This window comes from Amphiura filiformis, chromosome 6 (assembly GCF_039555335.1).
Source record: "Amphiura filiformis chromosome 6, Afil_fr2py, whole genome shotgun sequence".
In the NCBI taxonomy this organism is placed as follows: Eukaryota; Metazoa; Echinodermata; class Ophiuroidea; order Amphilepidida; family Amphiuridae; genus Amphiura; species Amphiura filiformis.
The window spans coordinates 11,075,033-11,095,053 of NC_092633.1; the positions used below are offsets into that span (position 1 = coordinate 11,075,033).

Consider the following 20,021-nt stretch of genomic DNA (forward strand, 5'->3'; position numbering starts at 1 on the left):
GATTGATTTGCGACTTCCGGGTGCATGAATGAAAGCGCAGGGTGAAAAAACAATTACTTTTAAATTAAGTCTCCATTTAACTCTTAATTTTCATTAAAACAAATTTTTTTTTTTTTTTTTAAATTAATAAGTCGACTTAAGATATAATTTATGAATTTGAATACATTTTAATAGAAACTTAGCCCGGCTACTTTATAATACCTTAATTGCCTACAAGCTGTCTTTACCAAGCTGAACAGCTGACCAGAAATTCGTCTGCGAAACATTCTTATGTTCAATTTGTAAATTTTCGACAAATTTTCGCTAAAAATTCATTTCAAAATCATGTTTACAGCAACAATAAGATGTAGCAGTAGGTTTCTGAAGTCATTTCCTGCAGCAAATGTCGCTGTAGCGAGCAGAAAACTGTCTTGCAGCAGCCATGTGTCGTGCAAAAAGTTCAATGAACCGATGAGTGGGCATGTGATGGCAAGGCCAGGCGGTATTTCAACATTTATGAGGCTGCCTTTTCAAGAAACCGCGGAAGGTTTGCATTTATAATTTATTTGTTTAAAATATAAATACTTATTTGTTCAAATTTGTAAAAATGTTTCAGAAGTTAAATAAAGGTCGAAGGACCATGCTCACATTCTCAATCTAGGTATGAGAGGCAAACCTTTTTAGTTTTAAAACACATTTGAAAGTCAGCCAATTTGGCCTAAACCGGTGCCCAAACACAATGCATATTTACATAGAAAATTAAAAGAAAAGATAGGTCAAGGAAACCTACATAAATATGTTGTCTATACTTCACTCGACCCAAACATGCAAATGCCAAATATATGATTTTTTTTTTGTGATGGGACAAATTACAATCGCACATGGAATTTTAAGACTGAGGGATTTTGATGTGAGCAGTTCCACACAGAAAATCTGTCATGAGACCAGTGTTCGATTTACCACCTGCATACCTGCACCAGTGCATGTAACATTCCCTCTGTGCATGCAGCTTTTCACTACCTGCCTGCACGCGTGCATGTACGATTTTAGCGCTAGCAATATGACAAGGCAATATACAAAAGTAAACAAGCAGTCAGTCCGATTTGGAAAAACCCAATCTATTTTTAGCGCAATATCCTGACTTCATTAGAAGGGCTGGCGCAAATCGCGCAATTGACAATTCCCGATACCACTATCACGTGAGAACTGTCACTTTTTTTCATTGACTTCCCTAGTCTCCTACACAGCCAGTTTGCGTCGGTCTGATACTTGTCGATCCAGTGTTCGATTTACCACCTGCATACCTGCACCAGTGCATGTAACATTCCCTCTGTGCATGCAGCTTTTCACTACCTGCCTGCACGCGTGCATGTACGATTTTAGCGCTAGCGATATGACAAGGCAATATACAAAAGTAAACAAGCAGTCAGTCCGATTTGGAAAAACCCAATCTATTTTTAGCGCAATATCCTGACTTCATTAGAAGGGCTGGCGCAATTGACAATTCCCGATACCCCTATCACGTGAGAACTGTCACTTTTTTTCATTGACTTCCCTAGTCTCCTACACAGCCAGTTTGCGTCGGTCTGATACTTGTCGATCCTAACGAACATTCGAGATAGCCACATACAGTCTGGTCCGAGACTATGACTTCCCTTAGAGGGGCTAGCGTAATGTGACGTCATCCACCAATTCCCGATACCCTCGGTGTCCCTCGCACATGTAAAAGCTGTCATTTTCATTTCATTGAAAAAAAGAACCGAATTTAAACCGTGGGAAATATTAATTTTTTTTGTTTACGTACGGAAAATAATCATAATAATGTCCAGCAAAAAAGGAAATAGCTCAAAAAACACTTGCATCATTCTGGAAATCGTGCACCTCGTCGGCGACTAGTTCTAGAACAGATGAAGCCACAGCATCCAGTGTTTTGGCTAAGAAATCGGCGCGTGATCGGCATAAAAATGACAATATATGACAGTGGAGCCGGGAATATTATTACAAGCTTAACTGACAATGATCGTGATTCAATGTGATTTTATGTTTGCTTTAATTTTGGTGCATGCACACTTTTTGCTGTGCATGTAGAAATTTTGGGCTACATGCACCAGTGCAGGTAGGAAAAAATTTGTAAATCGTACACTGCATGAGACTATGATATGCAGTATGCTGTTTTGAATTGATGCATTAAATATCGGCTGAATATTTGTGATGAAAGTCAATCTTTGTCTTTGACAAGATGTAACTTTGCTACGGAAAGTGCTATGGGATGAGATGACAAAATCATGAAAATGGTTTTTAGTTTTGGCTTTCTTTAAGTTAAGGGGGTACTACACCCCTGGCCAATTTTGTGCCTTTTTTTGCATTTTTTTCAAAAATTATAGCGCATTGCCATTGGTGACAAGTAAGATATGCATAAAACTACTGTACCGTAGATTGGGGTGAATAGGGACAGTTTTGGCACTCTCCAGATTGTAGTTTTTTTCCTGTAGCCCCATGAGCCAAACATTTGAGGGCATGAGGGCATATTATGTCCACCCATGATGCCTTTAATCCACCATTATAAAAAATTGAATATATGTGGGGGTATATATTTTTTTTATAAAATTTTGGTGTCCCTATTGACCCGACTTCAGGGTCAATAGGGACAGCACTGGTTTTGATAAGGAAAGTACAACTTTGAAGGAGTGTACTTGCATTTTTACCCCCACATGGAGGGAAAGGGACACCAAGTGAGTTTTAAAAAACAATAGAAACATGTCCAGGTAAGTCATACCATCATAATTGATTAAAATCTGATTTCTTGACAATGTTGATTAGGCTCGTCAGTACAAGAGGTGGGGTAGGATGTGGTGGGGTAAGGATGGCTGGGGTAGTGTTCTGGGTGGTAGGGAAGTAGGTGGGTAAGGTAGGGTGTTGGGGTAGTGGGATCAGGGTGGTGGGGTACAAGAAAAGGTATCATGGTGGTAGAGGTAGTGGATAGGGTGGTGGTGGAGCAGGGGATAGGGTGGTGGGGTAGGGGATAGGGTGGTGGGGTAGATGGGTGGGTTAGGATGGTGGAGTGCTGGGGTAGAGTGTGGGGTAGTGAGTTCTGGCAGTGGCATGATAGTATTGGGGGTGGATGAGGGTGGTAGCCTGGGTAGAGTGGTGTGGTAGGGTGGTGGGGATGGTATGTTTAATGAGGCTAGTGGGATTAGGGTGTGGTATAGTGATTTAAGGGTGGTGGTGGTAGGGTTAAGGTGGTGGGGTAGGTTCATGAGGGTAGTGGGGTAAGGGTGGAGCAGGGTAGGGTGGTAGTGTAAGGTGTGGTGGGGTAAGGGTGGTTGTGGCAAGGGTGTCCCTATTCACCCCATATTAGGTGACTTTTACCTGAAAAATATTTAAAAAATTGTTATAAAAATTCCTGTCATAATTATGCACTTATCAAGTCTTTCCACGGCCCTGGGGGACCCGGAACATGCCGGGACGTAGTCGGGGATGTACACAAAATCATTGCCCCGCAGGCCGGGAAGTTAGCCGGGACTTGGCCGGGGATGTACAGTAGATCGTCCCCGCTATGCCGGGCCAATCATTTATGTTAGCAGGGGCTTTTGCCGGGGTGTACAATTTCTTTCCCCCGCACTGCCGGGACATAGCAGGGACTTTCACGAAGAAGTCACACCATTAAAAAACATCAGTATACCAAGAACGGCCGATTTTGACATGCATACTCTTCTGTAATGCGCTATTTTCACGATTGTGGCGCTGTAAATTAAACTGAGGAGTGGGGTAATTACTTATTTTAAGTAACCAATATTACATTAAAACCAATTTCGTGCATCTATAAATGAAAGTCTACTTTTTTTTAAACACTTTATTTTGTTTAAATCCTTATGCGTCATAAAAAAGGCTTAAACATGTTGATGTCTTTAAAATTATCGGCATGCACTATTGAATCGGCTGTGTCGTGTACGATCACTGCTATCCAAATAATCCAATCGATCTTTTTTATTAGGCCTATAATGTCGTTCATTCAATAATCGACACAGGTATACCGCGCTGCAAACTTTAGCAGGTGCTATTAAAGTCGTTGACCCCTCTCCCGCTACTGACGAAAGCTGAATTAACTTTGAACTTTTCTTCTTCTTCTTTTTATCTATGCCTGTGCAACAGGGCATATTTGTTGTGTTCAGTCTTCTCCTTCTTCTTTGCCTTCTCGCACTTAGCAAAAAAAACCCAAACAAATAAAGAAATTTCCGTATACCGTATATAAAACTCTGCAAGATGGGCCGGGGCATAGACGGATTGTACATTGTTTTAACGCAAGTCCCGGCCCATGGGGTCGGGGATTGTGCCGGGATTGTCACACTGTAGCCCGGCTAGCGGGGGCCGAGTCATAGCAGGGGATGTACAGAAAATTTGTGCCCGTGAGGCCGGGACTTTAACGGGGTCAGTGCCGGGGATGTCACGCTGGCAAAATGTACTTCCCCGGCTAAGTCCCCGCTAGTCGCGGGTCCCCAGGGCCGAGGAAAGACTTGATAAGTGCATTAATAAATAGTCTTAAAATTAGAGAAAGTTGTAAGACCTAACAGGCTAGGTCCTGGTGAATTTCCAACTCATTTTCTAAAATAGTGGCCGTGGGAGCAGGAAAGTTTTGACCACCCCATTTTTTAGAACTTTTTTTAGTTGATTTTATTTTGGACACCCTGTATCCTAAATTTATTCTTTAACATCTGCTGAACCATTTTCTGAACAATGTTTGATTGATCTTTCAATATGTGGAAAAAAATAAAATAAGTGTTAACCAAATGTGAAAAAATGAGATTTCAAAAACTTTTCTCATGTTTGTCCCTATTCACCCCTGCGTCCCTATTCACCCCAATCTACGGTACTGAAAATTCAGCAACTCAAAGCAAGTAGTTATTGATTTATTGATCAAATATTGGTTTCCCTCATTTTTGACTGTAACTCCACAACTGTTGTCTTTCCATAATTCCTGGGTTATTAAGACCAAGGTGGTACTACACCCCTTGATAAATTTGTGACTATTTTTGCATTTTTCTCAAAAACTAATTAAACACTGGTACGGTAACAAAAGTTATTTGTATATTATTGTAAGTAATTGTAGTCTTTGCCCCTATCATATACATGTCTTACTTGTCACCAATGCGCTATAATTCGTGAGAAAAATGCAAAAAAAGGCACAAAATTGGGCAGGGGTGTTAGTAGTACCCCTTAATGTTACCCAAATTTATTTTGATGACTTATCTGTATCTTCAGAGCAAATTTTGCTCATTTTTAAGAGATTCCATGCCCTGTCCATGCGAACGATTTGCCGATGTGTTATTTGAGCAACTTTTTCGGGTGCTATACCCGTCGTGATCGGCCGGCGTTGTTTACTTCCGAATTTCCATTGCTTTACATCAGGGACTGCCTTTTGAGGAGAGCGAGAGCAATCGCTCTCTACTGCTCTCCTTAAATCTGATATATGAGAGTGATTTTTAGCTCTCCTTAGTTAACCATTCTCTCATTAAACATTCTATTGTAAATGCTCTAAACAGCTCTCCTTGAAGGTTCCAGAAGAGCTATTTAATGCTCTCCTGCAAATTCCAAAAGACAGTACGTCCCTGTTTACATGGGGTCATGCTTCACTGATTCTGATGAGATTGAGATAGCTCCACATTTTATCCTCAATCAATCATCGGTTAAATCAGTGGCCTGGATTGAGGATAGACGTTTCGATCAAGAATAATCAGTCCCAGAACAAAATATTCATGTTCTGGGCCTGAACTGTTTCCCTTCGAAATCTTGATGGCAAACTGGACAAAAGATGAGATGCACTATGGTACCGTATGGAAACATTTCACAACTACCGGTATTTAATCCCCTATTCATGCATACTCTATTGTGGACCATCCTTCTGACACTTGAATGTTTGGATAACCGGAACCATTTTGACAGGTCTTTTGTCTATCTCTGTTTATAAACACTAACAGACAAGGATGACAAAAGTTTCCTCCTCACCAAATAAGATGGGTAAAACTATACATTTTCTGAATCCTTATGACAGGAATACATTAGTAATGTTTCAACACAAATTTGATGAAATTTGACATGGGGCAGTCTTCAGTGAATGGCTCTTTTCAGAGCCATCAGTAGGCAAGGGGTGGCCTACATGTCTCATTCTTAGGTACTTTGTCCTGTAGAAGTCAGAGCAACTCCTGACGAAAGCTTGTAAACTTATCCGACGGCGAACCCGCTAAAACCCCACTAATCTTACTATAATTCACCAGAATCTGTCTGTTTGTTTGTGTGTTTGTGTGTCTGTTTGTCTGTCCGCCTCTTTTCTCGGAGACCGGGGTGCGTACGTTCTCGGTGCAGCTTGGTATGAGGAAGAACGAGTTTATATTGGTTAGTGGGTCAAGGTCACCCAAGGTCATCCAGGGGTCAAATTAGTAAAAACTGTTTTTCTCTGAGACTGGGGGTCGCACGTTCCTCAAACTTGACGGGTGGGTGTGTCTTGACCCGGGACAGAACAAGTTTGTATTGATTATTGGGTCAAGGTCACCAAAGGTCATCTAGGGGTCAAATTAGTAAAAACTGTCATATGGGCATAAAACTTGGTGGGTAGGTGCATCTTGACATAGGACAGAACAAGTTTGTATTGATTAGTGGGTCAAGGTCACCCAGGGGTCATCTGAGGTCGAATTAGTAAAAACTGTTTTCCGCCTATTTTCTCGGAGACTAGGGGTTGCACGTTCCTCAAACTTGGTGGATGGGTGCATCTGGACCTCAGACAGAACAAGTTTGTTTCAGTTAGTGGGCCAAGATCACCCGAGGTCATCCAGGGGTCATCTGAAGTCAAATTAGTAAAAACTATCGTATGGGCATGAAACTTGGTGGGTACAGTCAACTTTTGTAGTCAAATTTTTGGAAGGTCATTTTGGGGTCATCCAGGGTCACCCAGGGGTCATCAGGTCAAATTAGTAAAAAATGTCGTATGCGCATGAAACTTGGTGGGTACAGTCACCTTTTAGGGTCAAATTTTTGGAAGGTCATTTTGGGGTCATCCAAGGTCAAAATACTAAAAACTGTCATATGGGCATGAAACGTGGTGGGTACAGTCAACATTTAGAGCTAAATTTTGGAAGGTCATTTCGAGGTCACACGGGGTCATCTGAGGTCAAATTAGTAAAAACTGTCCTAAGGGCATAAAACTTGGTGAGTACAGTCACCATCAGCCAGGTAATCGCGACACCCGAGAACCGCCAAATACGGGTAACCGCCTAGTATCTATATAATAATACGCATAGTCTGTCTGTGCCTCTGTGACTCTGTCTGTCTGTCTGTCCGCCTATTTTCTCGGAGACTAGGGGTCGCACGTTCCTCAAACTTGTTGGGTGGGTGCAGCTTGACCCCATACAGAACAAGTTTGTATTGGTTAGTGGGTCAAGGTCATCTAGGGGTCATATGAGGTCAAATTAGCAAAAACTGTCGTATGGGCATGAAATTTGCCAGTGGGTGCAGTAAACATTTAGAGCCAAATTTTTGATGGTCATTTTGGGGTCACCCAGGGGTCATCTGAGGTCAAATAACTTAAAACTGTCGCATGGGCATAACACTTGGTAGTACAATCAACATTTAGAGCCAAATTTTTGAAAGGTCATTTCAGGGTCACCAAGGGTCATATGAGGTCAATTTAGTAAAAACTGTCAAATGGGCATGAAACTTGGTGGGTACAGTCATCATTTCGAGCCCAATTTTGGGAAGGTCATTTAGGGGTCACCAGGGGTCATATGAGGTCAAATAAGTACAAATTGTCGGATGGGCATGAAACTTAGTAGGTATGTACAGTAAGGTAATCGTGCCCAGCCGAGAACCGCCAAATACGGGTAACCGCCTACCCGTAGTTGTTATGAATTCCTGTCATTAAAGCCTATCCCACAATTTGAAATTTGACCCCATGTAAAGTTTAATGATCTTTCCCCCACCCATGGGACAATATTTTGTTTTGGGAACAACAAAATTAGTGTACTACTACTACTAGGGACTTTAAGGATTACAAAGAAATATGTTAGAAAAATACATCATTCAGGTACATGGGAAGCCACTATTTCAACAAGACTACCAGGACTTCCCAAAATGCGATGTAATTGTAAGGCAGAAGCTAATGACATCTCCCTATTTAAATTTGTTTTATCACTAGGCCTGGATGCGTGTTTTGTTGGTATACCCATTGATCATGGATGCTCCAACCGGTCTGGTACCAGACTAGGACCACGCTACATACGTGTTGAGTCTGCATTAGTGAGGGCTTGCAACTCATTAGGTAAGTATCTTCGTTGCCATTCACATAAAACATGTAATATTTTTGTTTGCATATTGCAGAAAGTATATATCAAAACCAAATGACAATCTCAAAACAATGACATCTTTGAGACTTTGAGTGACCAACTCTCTCACAACTTCTAAAAATACAATAGCATAGACCCTGGAAAAGCAACTGGCAAATATTAGCCAGTTATGTAGCTCACATTGATACACATAAATATGTACCGGTAACAGCAAACACAAAATATTTCCGATAGTCTTCCACTGACTATTTTAAAACAATTAACAAAATGCCAATGGAACAGTGCTGAATGAAATGAAATGAGAGTAAGATCATGTTAATATATAATCACTCAATGAGAACCTCACAATTATCCAGTAGAGTATTATTTTTTATAGGTGCTGCTCCATTTGAATCCATGCAGGTTGCAGACATTGGTGATGTTCGAGTCAATCTGTATGACCTCAAAAACTGCTGTGCCATGATCAGTGAGCAGTACAGTGACATAATAGCTAATGGATGTAAGCCACTCACTCTTGGAGGAGATCACACCATAACGTATCCTATCCTACAAGCCATTGCAGTAAGTGTGTACCTGGGTGGTGGGGGTCATGTGGTGGGTGCTGTGACACATGTAGGGTTGTTAAGATCCACTTTTTCAGCATCGCTGTCACTTAAAGACCCCATATTCTTGTAACACATGGTCTGTCACCCTAAAGCCCTGAATTCCATTGGATCTGTCACCCCAAACTCCCAAAGCCCTTTTTTTTTTCAATTTGAACAGCGACTTTCATTTATTACTGTCCTGATTTTAGTTACCTAATATACTTATATTGCACAAAAATTGCCATTTAGAGACTAAAAATGCAAAGTGTGAGGCTTCAGTGAGACTTGTGTGGCTATGGCCTAAAGACCACATAAAAAAAGTTATAATCTCACCCAATGACCCCATATTTTTCTACATTATGCTCTCACCGAATGCCCCTTACTGTGAAAGTGTCTGCCCTACACGTACATCCATTCCATATTGAAGTGCCCCCTCCCTCCCTGAAACAACAGGAAAATACATTTATTCTCAACTGTCATCTGGTATAATTTTAAGGCACTACAGTCAATCATTCTAATAATGGGAATGTGTGCAATTAGGCCTGCATGTGCTAATGACACATTTAGATGGATCATCCCTGCCATAGCAATCATAATTCTGGTTTACCCCAAGCACCGGACCCTATGATGAGAGTTGGGGTTAGGGTTATAGTTAATGTAGTACGCGGGAGTATTCTAGAATTATTCTCCAAATAATTTGGAGCATAGGTTTGTTAGTCTTACTACTCTATCCTCTTGTGCCATATTATTATTTTGTGGGAAGTAAACGAAGTGAAAACATTTCTCAGGAGTCTGTTGTAATAAATAAATTATACTTAAAACTCAGTTTCTCATTTTTTCTACCACAGAAAAAATATGGTCCAGTTGGATTAGTCCATGTTGATGCTCATTCTGATGTCAGTGACATTATGTTAGGAGAAAAAATTGCCCATGGAACACCATTCAAAAGAGCTTTTGATGAGCAGCTTATCAACCCCAAGAAGGTGGTGCAGATTGGCTTGAGAGGATCCCAGTATCTGAAAGAAAGAGGTGGCCAGAAATGGCAGTATGATCAAGTGAGTGATAGGCTATTGCATTTAAAATCCACATTCCATTTGTGGAAGATTGAGCTAAAGTATTCCACGGAGGGAGTGTGGGTTTCAAATAGAGTAGACAATTGGGTAACTTCCATTCAAAATACACCACTTGTGGAAAATATGGGAATAGTTATAGATGTGTGGTATTAACCCTAGCCAATTCCATTGGAACCCATATTCCCTATGTGTGAGAATTTTTTTTAAATTTCACAGGGTATGGTGGAGTTCACGTTGAATAGCCCAATGATATGTTGTGAGCAGTGAGAGCTATAATGCTAGAGAAAGAATGCTGGCATCAGAGAATCAAGTTGATTATCTTAGAGACATTAATAAGCTCTGATACCAAACAATTAAAAAACTTGTCAAAATGTCTGGGCCAGTCATAGAGCTCTACTAAGAGGGAGCATTATTGTAGAAAATGATCTTCGGCCACTCTCATTGTTTTTGAAGTAGAGAAAGGAATCATCAGATCGGGTTGGGCTGGCAATTTGAATATATTTGAATTGAAGCAACCAACTTGCTGAAAATTTGATGGACAGAAAGAGAAAATTATATTTTATAAACATGTGTACAAATTGCAACAAATGTAAAGATTGCAGACTCTTTCACATTACAAGAAGTATTACAACAGCGATTTCAGCAGAATATCAGTTTGCAATGATAAGTCTAGGTATGAATACTTTATATTTCTGGTTTATTACAGTGCAGTAAAACCAAATCTTTCTCGACCATTACAAGCTTATCAGAGTATAGTAATGACCATAATTTCACTACACATTTTTTGTTGCATGTTTAATCAATACCAGGGATTCAAAGTGGTTCCTGTTGAAGAGTGCTGGCATAAATCTATGACTCCTTTAATGAAGGAAGTTAGAGAGATGATGGGCGATATGCCAGTCTACCTGACCTTTGACATTGATGCCTTGGATCCAGCATTTGCCCCAGGAACTGGTAAGAGGCAGCATAGAAGCCATACAGAAAAATACAAGGGGAAAAGGGACAAAAAGAAAGGGAAACAGATTTGAAGTTATCAACATTTAAATATCAAAGGTATAATTTGATTGCACAGTGTAAGAATTGAATTGATTTCTGCAAATTTATGTTGAAGTGTTCAGTACTGAGCCATCTCTTCAAGATATTTTCATTGCTTTGTTACCCAAGGTTTTGCAGCATTTTGACATTTACACAACATGTTACAACTGGTTTTTCAAAGCACCCAGGGTGTTGAATACAAATGTACAAATACAGATGTTGTTCATCATTATGAAAACTAAGCTGAAAACAAACTAAACTAATCAAAGATGAAACACCTTTGTACATTGATAATGCAGGTACCCCTGAGATAGCTGGATTGACAAGTATTCAAGGACTAGAGATTATTAGAGGCTGTAAGGGACTCAATATTGTAGGAGCTGATTTAGTTGAGGTAAGTTTTTATACTATGTGACCCATTCTAATCCACTTGGTGAGGTGATGACTGTACTACTGACAAAATAATGGAATTTGAATCACTGTTTGGTTTTCTGAAGATGTTATATTAAATAGGTTGAAGAACTTAAGTTTCTGTTTTTATAATTAAGAGATTTATTTATGTGAATGTAGCATAGAACTCTGTCCACAAGTAGCTAAAAGCATTATTCCTGCACAAGTGCACATTATCCATGGTTCATACTGTTAAACAAGTTGTACTGAATTGATTGAGCCAATTGGTAGATTCTTGCTTGACAGCAATAAATTGCAGTTAGAATGCTTCAAATATGATCCAAAGTAGAATGCTTCAAATATATGATCCAAAGTGGTTTATCTGGTAATCCACAAGCTTTGTTCAAAATTCGCTTACTTTTGTGCTTTTGTGTTCTGTTGGCTACATGCCCTCAAGGTTTGGTCCCATTTCCCCTGTTATTCCTCCCTTGTTGGCAGGCCTGGCAGACTTTAAACAGGGGAGAGACCCCTAATAGTAGGGATGACCATCATAATTTCATGTTGCCGCTATTGCTACAAAAGATTGTTTTCTGGAAAGAACTCATCAACAGAAGTATTTTGGTGGTTAAATGGTCAAAATCGGTCAAAAACTTTTCAATTATGACTTTTCAAAGTTTCCCATTCTGACCGGTCATTGGAGCGAAATAAATTGACAAAGTCTAAAAATACCAATGTGAGCAAAATTGGTATAAGCATATATTTACCTTTTTATATTTCGTTATTTTAATATATATGCAAACATGAAACAAGCATATTGTGAAAGTATCAAAGGGGTTTCTTATGAAATGGCACTTTACTAGTCAATAGCATTAAGTATTTCTTCAAACCGAGGCACTGAAATCATGCTTTTAGAAAACATTTGCCAAAAATCATCCATAATGGCCGAAGTGGCACAAAATCAAAAGTCCAGGTGAACTTTTTTTCCACAACAATATACACTACACATAAAAAAATACTAATGTACTACAAGGGATTTTCAACATAGGGATCCAAACAATCAAGTACCAACATGCACAGCTTTGTCCTGATATCACTTCTGGGGTTTTAACAAAATGTTTAACCTCTATTGTGATTGGCAGCAGCATAAGGTATCTCTTTGATAGCTGATAATGCCCAGCCATTCAGCAAGTGGCTAATAACTGACCTTGATAGGCTTGAATGAATACTGTCATCTGCTACAAAACCATCACACTCTAGGAACTGGTCACTCCATATGCTACAGGGAGCACAGTACTTTAACAATGGAGTGAAAGACTTATTATTGATTAGGCGCGATTTTAAAAGTACAGCTCCTGTGCGTGTATAGCAGCAAGTCAGTGCAGATGGTATAAATATAAGAAAATGTTTAGGGTTGAAATCAGGTGAAAAATACATCGAATGGGCACGAAACTTCACATTTATGTTCAGAAAGGTGTCTTCTTAGCATGATTCGAAAGGAGTATGGAAATTCCAAAGGGAAGCTGGTGATTTAATTTGTAACTCGAGATCTACTCGCTCAATTTTTAACCTTTTTACAGAGGGTATGATAGAGGTATTGCTGGCAACTCTGCCAAATTACAGCTCAGTAGGCCACGCTTTTCACCTGAAATTATTGACATGAATATTTTGTGCCATTCTTGAGCAGTGCTGAACTCAGCCACTGGCAATTAAGCGCACTGTGGCGATGGACCAATTTTGACTCGCACTTACAGGAAAATGAAATAAGTTATGTTGCTGTAATTTGCAAGATAGTTACAAATTATAATTGGCATTGACATCTCCAATTTTTACAGAAAAATTATGAAAAATAAAAGAATGAGCTCAATTTAGAAATGTCTGTGCAAGCAGTGCACAGTTGAGCTCCCTGCATGTCTATGGGAGTGTTCTAATGAAGTTGATGGTTCATTGGTCATCCCTACTAATAGGCTCAAATTGAGTCCCATTACTGACATATTCAGTCACACAGGACTCACTTCATTTCCAAAAGTGACTCACATTTATATAGAACACCTGTTATTTTCATTTTCAATCATAATTTTTAAATTAATTGATGATTATTTGGTGTTTATACCTTGCAGGTCTCACCACCTTATGACACTACTGGAACTACAGCACTTACAGGAGCAAACTTACTGTTTGAGATGCTATGTATCCTACCTGGTGTACATTACAGTGACTAAGTCTGTGTTGAAACAGTGTTGATATTCGCCCTTTGCAAGGATCCACCATCTTGCTACCAAAACAAGGTTCTTCCCGCAAATGTATGTGTAAAAAAACGCACCAGAAGTATTTTGTGAAGCTTACACGATAATTAAAGCATGCGTTTGACAGGCGTACATACACATACACAACACACTTTGAAGGTAGAACCTCGTTTTGAGATGACTTTGCGATTGGCGAATAGACCCTTTGCACATATCTGCCATTTTGCTGTCGAAACAAGGTTCTCCATAAAAAAGCATCATGTGTAAAAAAGTAATAATTATTTTTAATGAATTTAGAAGTAGAACCTTGTTTATGGATGATTGTCCAAAGGGTCATAGAATCACCAATGCCTTTTATATTATTTTTGCTAAACCATGAAATGGTCAGCTTTTTGTAATCTATCTTACTTACTCATTGACATTTTGGTATTGCACAATTGTGTGCAACAACTGCAGTTTATAGTAACACTTAAAGTGTATTACCCCCTCTATATATCTACTCTAATACGCAGCTATGGTGCAAGAACCGCTCTAGTTTTCCTTATGTACATAATAGTGTGCAGCAATCAATCGCCATGAGTTGGATGATAAAAACAATGAAGAGATCATTTTACTGTAATTTCTAGCAAAATAAAGAGGTGCTCAATCAACATATTTCTGTTGGTCATACGGTATCATTCTGGCAAAGAAAGAAACTGGAAAATAACAGTTGAAGGTGCTTTTCTACTGTGATAAGATATCAGGGAAGTACTCGGCACTACTTATTTTACTTGATTATTATTACAGGAGAAATATCATTTTCACATCTATATGGCCATGTATAGTGCATTCACCAGTATGCACACTGATGGTGTTGCCGTGTCAGTTTCTATTTGGGTAAACCAGCTTTCAGTAGGTAAAAGGAGGTAAATATGGAAGGGTGGCCGTTAATCCAATAAAAAGCACTGAATGTGTACATTGGGAGGTAGGGAATCAAATTAAATCGCACCATGCACCATGTATGAGGACTTTGACAAAATCATTATTTTTATTATACAGATTCCTATATAACAGTCTTTAAATTAATTTGATTTGGTAGTGAATCACATGGGTACCAAGGGAAAACATGCGTTTCTAATCATTTGTTCTGAATGGCTTCTTTTATGAAAATGTCTAAGGTGTCGGTTGCGTGGCTCATGAATAAGGTGAATCTTGCCAACCATTACCAAAAATTAATAGAGTTAGTGTGCTAATGAATATATTTTGTTTTGCCAACCATTACCAAAGATGTAACTATTAGATTATTGTAAATTGCTGAAAATCTTTTGACAAGAGTACTGTACATTACTACATATCTCACATATTCATTGTGTTTAAAACACTTGTCTCTGATTGGCTGCTGACACAATCTGCTGTTGTTTAGTCACTGAACTACATGTCTTATGTATAGTTCTGCCCTGTCAACATTGTGGATGTACACTCATCACACGTTTGCAGCAATTTACTATATTTTAGCATACCTAGCAACCAAAGATGTAACTAAGTATTATGAATTTTGTGTCCTCGTCCATTGGATTCACCATTAGTTAACCACTTATTATGAATTGAACTAAGTATTATGAATGCCATATTTTTTATCACAGTTAAATATGTAGGAAATCATGGATTTCAAATTGTTAGTTTCTTAAAAGAATTCATTATCATTAACTGAAATTTTGTAACTGAGCATCTGTGATTACAAAATTACAAAATGTTCGGAAAATATTTTTTCAAATATATAATGTCAGGTATAAATAAGCAAAATGCTGGGGTAATGATTTTAAAGCATCAGTTATTGATCTCCTGTACTTGTGTAATATATGTTGTGTGTATTGTATAACCTGCTGTCTACATCTAGTTCCTTTGCTGTTTATCAGTGGGAGCTGGTTGCCTAATGGATAGGGTTTCCGACTAGTAAACAGAAAGTTGTGTGTTTGAGTCCCATGCAGACACAGTACCTTGCTTTTTTTTTCTTCATTTAGGTCGTGTGCTAGCTGGGATTTCATTTGTATGTTGTCTATTTTGTTAACTGTTTTCTCTTTCCTATTATATTCAGTTACCTCTTGTAGCGAGCAATCATTCCCTGTTGTGATTATATGTGACCTGCTCTCCCAAATTGAGCATAAAGTTAACAAAATAACTTTCTGAGATATTCCAGATTTAAAATTCTTATTTTATACCCTTTAAAATCATACCAAAAGTGTTATAATGGCTCCTTGCTTGGTCTTCATAAATCAGTATTTCTGTTGATCAGCCAGATTCTACAGTATCCTGCCAATAAATTCAAATCTGGCCTCATGTGGGTCCTCATGTAAAGCACCTGCATTCATTTGTTACCTAATTCTGATTACCTGCTGTACTGTCTGCCTAATGATGAGCATGTGAGTGGGCTTGATGCTGACAAGAAAATCCTTATTTTATACCCTTTGCAAAGTTGACTAGACGGATTAGTCCATTGGTTTGCAGGGATGGGAAAGGTATGTGTACTTGGCCCACAACAACTGCTGAATTTTATATGCAATGTCATGCTTTGACATACAAAACAGGGGATTGACAATTTGAAGCAGTAGAGGATGTCCTTATCTTATCCTCACTCCTGGACCAAATTAAACCAAGTCTTCTCACCTTTGATTGGCTCATAAAAATATAATCAAGCCTAATTCTTATGAAAGTTCTTTCTATATACATGTATGATGTCAGCTTCTGTGACAATTTCCAACAAAATGCTATGGTTATTGGGTCCTTTCTGTGATTAGTTGGTAAAGTGAGTTTCCAATTCTTGTTTGTGGCATCTTGTTTCAGTAACTTTTGAGAGAATTTGTGCCTGCCATACTTCTCATAAGTTACATTCTGGTTTTGAGGATGCATGTTGATTTTAAATATGAATCAAAATCAGGGTGTGATATTATTAAAAAATTCAAGTGGATATGACTGTGCTTCTTCTTTGTCATCACATTTGACTCTATCTGTGCTAAGGTAGCGTTTGCTGTGACCTGGCAGTTATGTAGAATGTCTTCATTAAGTTGAAGGGATTCTTCATTTTTGGGAGTCAAGATGACTGTTTGATTGAGGTCAACTGAGACATCTGGGTAAACAGCCTCAACGATGCTGTCTGTGATAATGTGACACTGTGGTGGAATTGAAATGGTGTCAGGATCATATGATGGAAGTTGACCATTGCCCAAATCAAGTAACCAATTGCAGAATTGCTGTTGGTCGGAAGCATGCGAAGGTAGTACCGATCTTGGTCTTTTGGGCTGACTGCATAGAGTCTACTTATGACTTTGTCACCTTTTCGATTGCGTGGTTGCCACTTTGTTGGTTGAAAGTGTAGTGGTTTGGTATTTGTGGATAAACATATGTGACCCCTCGGCACAACTGAGCCCGGATGTCGCCAGTGCCACTATTGAGATATGCTCCATCGAACTTAACAATAAACAATGGGAAACAAAGGATTTATTGACTGTTTTATTGATTTTTCACTACTTAAATGTCAAGTACTAGAGACATGATATACATCATTTTAAAGCTAATTTCAAGCAGAATATTTTGGTTGAATATCTCAAAAATGATGATTGGCGACTTCAGGGCTCAGTTGTGCCGAGGGGTCACATATTGTTTTGCATTGGAATCTTCATGGTTGAGTTGAAACCATGCTGTGGGCTGGGTGTTCTGTTGTGATGCTCTGTTCAGTGCTTCTTCTTGACTTTCGTGAAAGTATACAGGTTGTTTGAGGGGAAGATGGACTGGTAAGCGTATTATTACATGTGTCTGGTAGTGCATTTTGAACTTGGATAAGTGCCAGAAGGCTTCGGGAGCACTAACATACCTGTTTGTAAAAGATATAAGTTATATAAGGATTTATATAATATATTAATCATAGTAACTTGTTACATTTAAAAATATTTTGGGTCACTACAAAGCACTATCGATGTGATATGAAAGTAATTGCACTTGAAGTGAATTGCCTTGTAGTGAATTTAGAGGCGATTGTACAGTTTAGAGCCTTCCTTTTAAGTTTCCAACATGAGCTTGTACATGTAGATTGAAGATACTACAAATAGAAATTGTAATTAGCTCGTAAGTTCCTAATTTCTCTACTTCTCATGAAGATTATGAAGTCTCCATTGTAATCATTTTTGAGGATGCATACCATAAGTTGATTTAAAATATGAATCAAAGTCATGATACTTCCTTTCATAATGAGCAATAAAATTGTTGTAATATTTGTGACATTCATGTTCTTGAGAAGATTCCAGCATGGCACAAAGGTATGCATTCATAGTAACTTGATCTGTTGAAATGGCGATAGCATGTAATTTGTGACATGCCCATATACATAGAAAATGATCTACATTACCAAAAACATTGTTGGCTGCTGTGATCCCAGCTGAGTCATCATCAGTCATCAATATATTTACAGTAGCAAGATGTCCCATCTTTGTTTTATTGATTGCAAAAATAGTGTAAGAGTAAGTGATGTTTCTTTTGAACTTATGCAAAATGCAACAGGATAACCATGTCTGAATTCATCAGGAACCATAAGTGTGATTAATTTGAAACGGTAAGTATTTGTTTTATGAGTTGCATCCATACATAAAATCATACTTGAAAATCCTGAGAAGATTTGTGATTGCTCTTCACAGTCTTTAAAGTGTAATTGATGCTGACTGTTGTGCAGCTTCCTTCTCAGGATAAAAAAAAACAACACCAATATTATAATGTTAAAAAACTATTAATACATAAAACAATCATTGTTAGTCAAATGTAGTCAAAAGGGGTTTCATTTATTTCATAAAAATTAAATTTTATTGCAAGACAGGAATGATAACAAAATGAAATAAATAGTATTAACATTAATTTTCCTGCAAAATGATTATTAAAAACATTCAAATCATAGTAACTTGTTGCATTAAAAAAAAGATCTAAAGATATTGTCATCAGTTGCAGGCATGATGCTTTCAATGTCTAGTTCAATGTCAGTGGTATGAGCATTGCCATTGGCTGTGGACTCGATTGTAAAGAGTGCAGCTAGCCCTGTATATAGAGTTTCAGTGGTCATGGTGGTAACAGCAACTGGTGCAAGTCTAAACTGAGTCTTCAGTCTTGTGCTGGATATTTGGTATCTTGTACATACCCAGGTGGCATGTTTGGAGAGGAAGGTACCTTATTGTGCCTCCTGTTGCATGAATTCATCGGGAACCATAAGAGCGATCAGTTTCTATCTGTGAGCATTAGTTTTGTGAGTTGCATCCATGCATAAAATAATATTTGAAAATCTTGAGAAGATTTGTGATTGCTCTTTGGTCTGAATTCCTAAAATAAAATTATCTTTTCCAAGAGCTGGATACATTGTATTGTTGATTTCTCCTTGAGGCTTGTAAATTAAAATAAGGTTATGCTTCTCATTTTTCAAACTTTTCACTTTTAAAGCAACATATGTTGCATTGTCATCATGATGCTGGTAATTTGTATCTTTCATTCTCTCTCTCTCTGGGTCAGATGGTGCAGGATTGCGCTGCTGTGGTCTTCACAAGAGCACAAGAGTTGAGCGGCAGCCTGACCGTGGGGATCATCTCCAGCAGCATTTAAGGGGCGATTCCTCTTTAGGTGTTGAGCGGCAGCCTGAGCGTGGGGATCATCTCCAGCAGCATTTAAGGGCGATTCCTCCTTAGGTGTTGAGCGGCAGCCTGAGCGTGGGAATCATCTCCAGCAGCATTTAAGGGCGATTCCTCTTTAGGTGTTGAGCGGCAGCCTGAGCGTGGGGATCATCTCCAGCAGCATTTAAGGCGATTCCTCTTTAGGGTGTTGAGCGGCAGCCTGAGCGTGGGGATCATCTCCAGCAGCATTTAAGGGGCGATTCCTCTTTAGGTGTTGAGCGGCAGCCTGAGCGTGGGGATCATCTCCAGCAGCATTTAAGGGGCGATTCCTCCTTAGGTGTTGAGCGGCAGCCTGAGCGTGGGAATCATCTCCAGCAACATTTAAGGGGCAATTCCTCCTTAGGTGTCCTATCTGATGGCACATGTGGCATGTTCCAACTCTTTTTGACTTCGCTGCTCTATAACGTCCGCCACGTTTTCCCATGATGAATCCGAATATGTGCTGAAATGGCGATAGAATGTAATTTGTGACATGCCCAAATACATAGAAAATGATCTACATTACCAAAAACATTGTTGGCTGTATGTTGTGATCCCAGCTGAGTCATCATCAGTCATCAATATATTTACAATATAGCAAGATGTCCCATCTTTGTTTAATTGATTGCAAAAATAGTGTAAGAGTAAGTGATGTTTCTTTTGAACTTATGCAAAATGCAACAGGATAACCATGTCTGAATTCATCAGGAACCATAAGTGTGATTAA

At 38.8% G+C, this 20,021-nt stretch overlaps 1 protein-coding gene across 1 annotated transcript in view; it reads left to right on the forward strand.

Annotated features, from left to right (window-relative positions):
• The first annotated feature begins 239 nt into the window (after positions 1-239).
• The window catches only part of LOC140154969 (agmatinase, mitochondrial-like), a 498,181-nt gene continuing 478,399 nt past the window's right edge, over positions 240-20,021 (forward strand). The window contains exons 1-7 of the mRNA XM_072177631.1: positions 240-526; positions 8,165-8,287; positions 8,689-8,873; positions 9,745-9,951; positions 10,779-10,923; positions 11,304-11,398; positions 13,512-14,601. Coding sequence (XP_072033732.1) covers positions 325-526; positions 8,165-8,287; positions 8,689-8,873; positions 9,745-9,951; positions 10,779-10,923; positions 11,304-11,398; positions 13,512-13,613 — 1,059 coding nt within the window. The 5' untranslated portion in view covers positions 240-324 and the 3' untranslated portion in view covers positions 13,614-14,601. The remainder of the gene's footprint in view (positions 527-8,164; positions 8,288-8,688; positions 8,874-9,744; positions 9,952-10,778; positions 10,924-11,303; positions 11,399-13,511; positions 14,602-20,021) is intronic.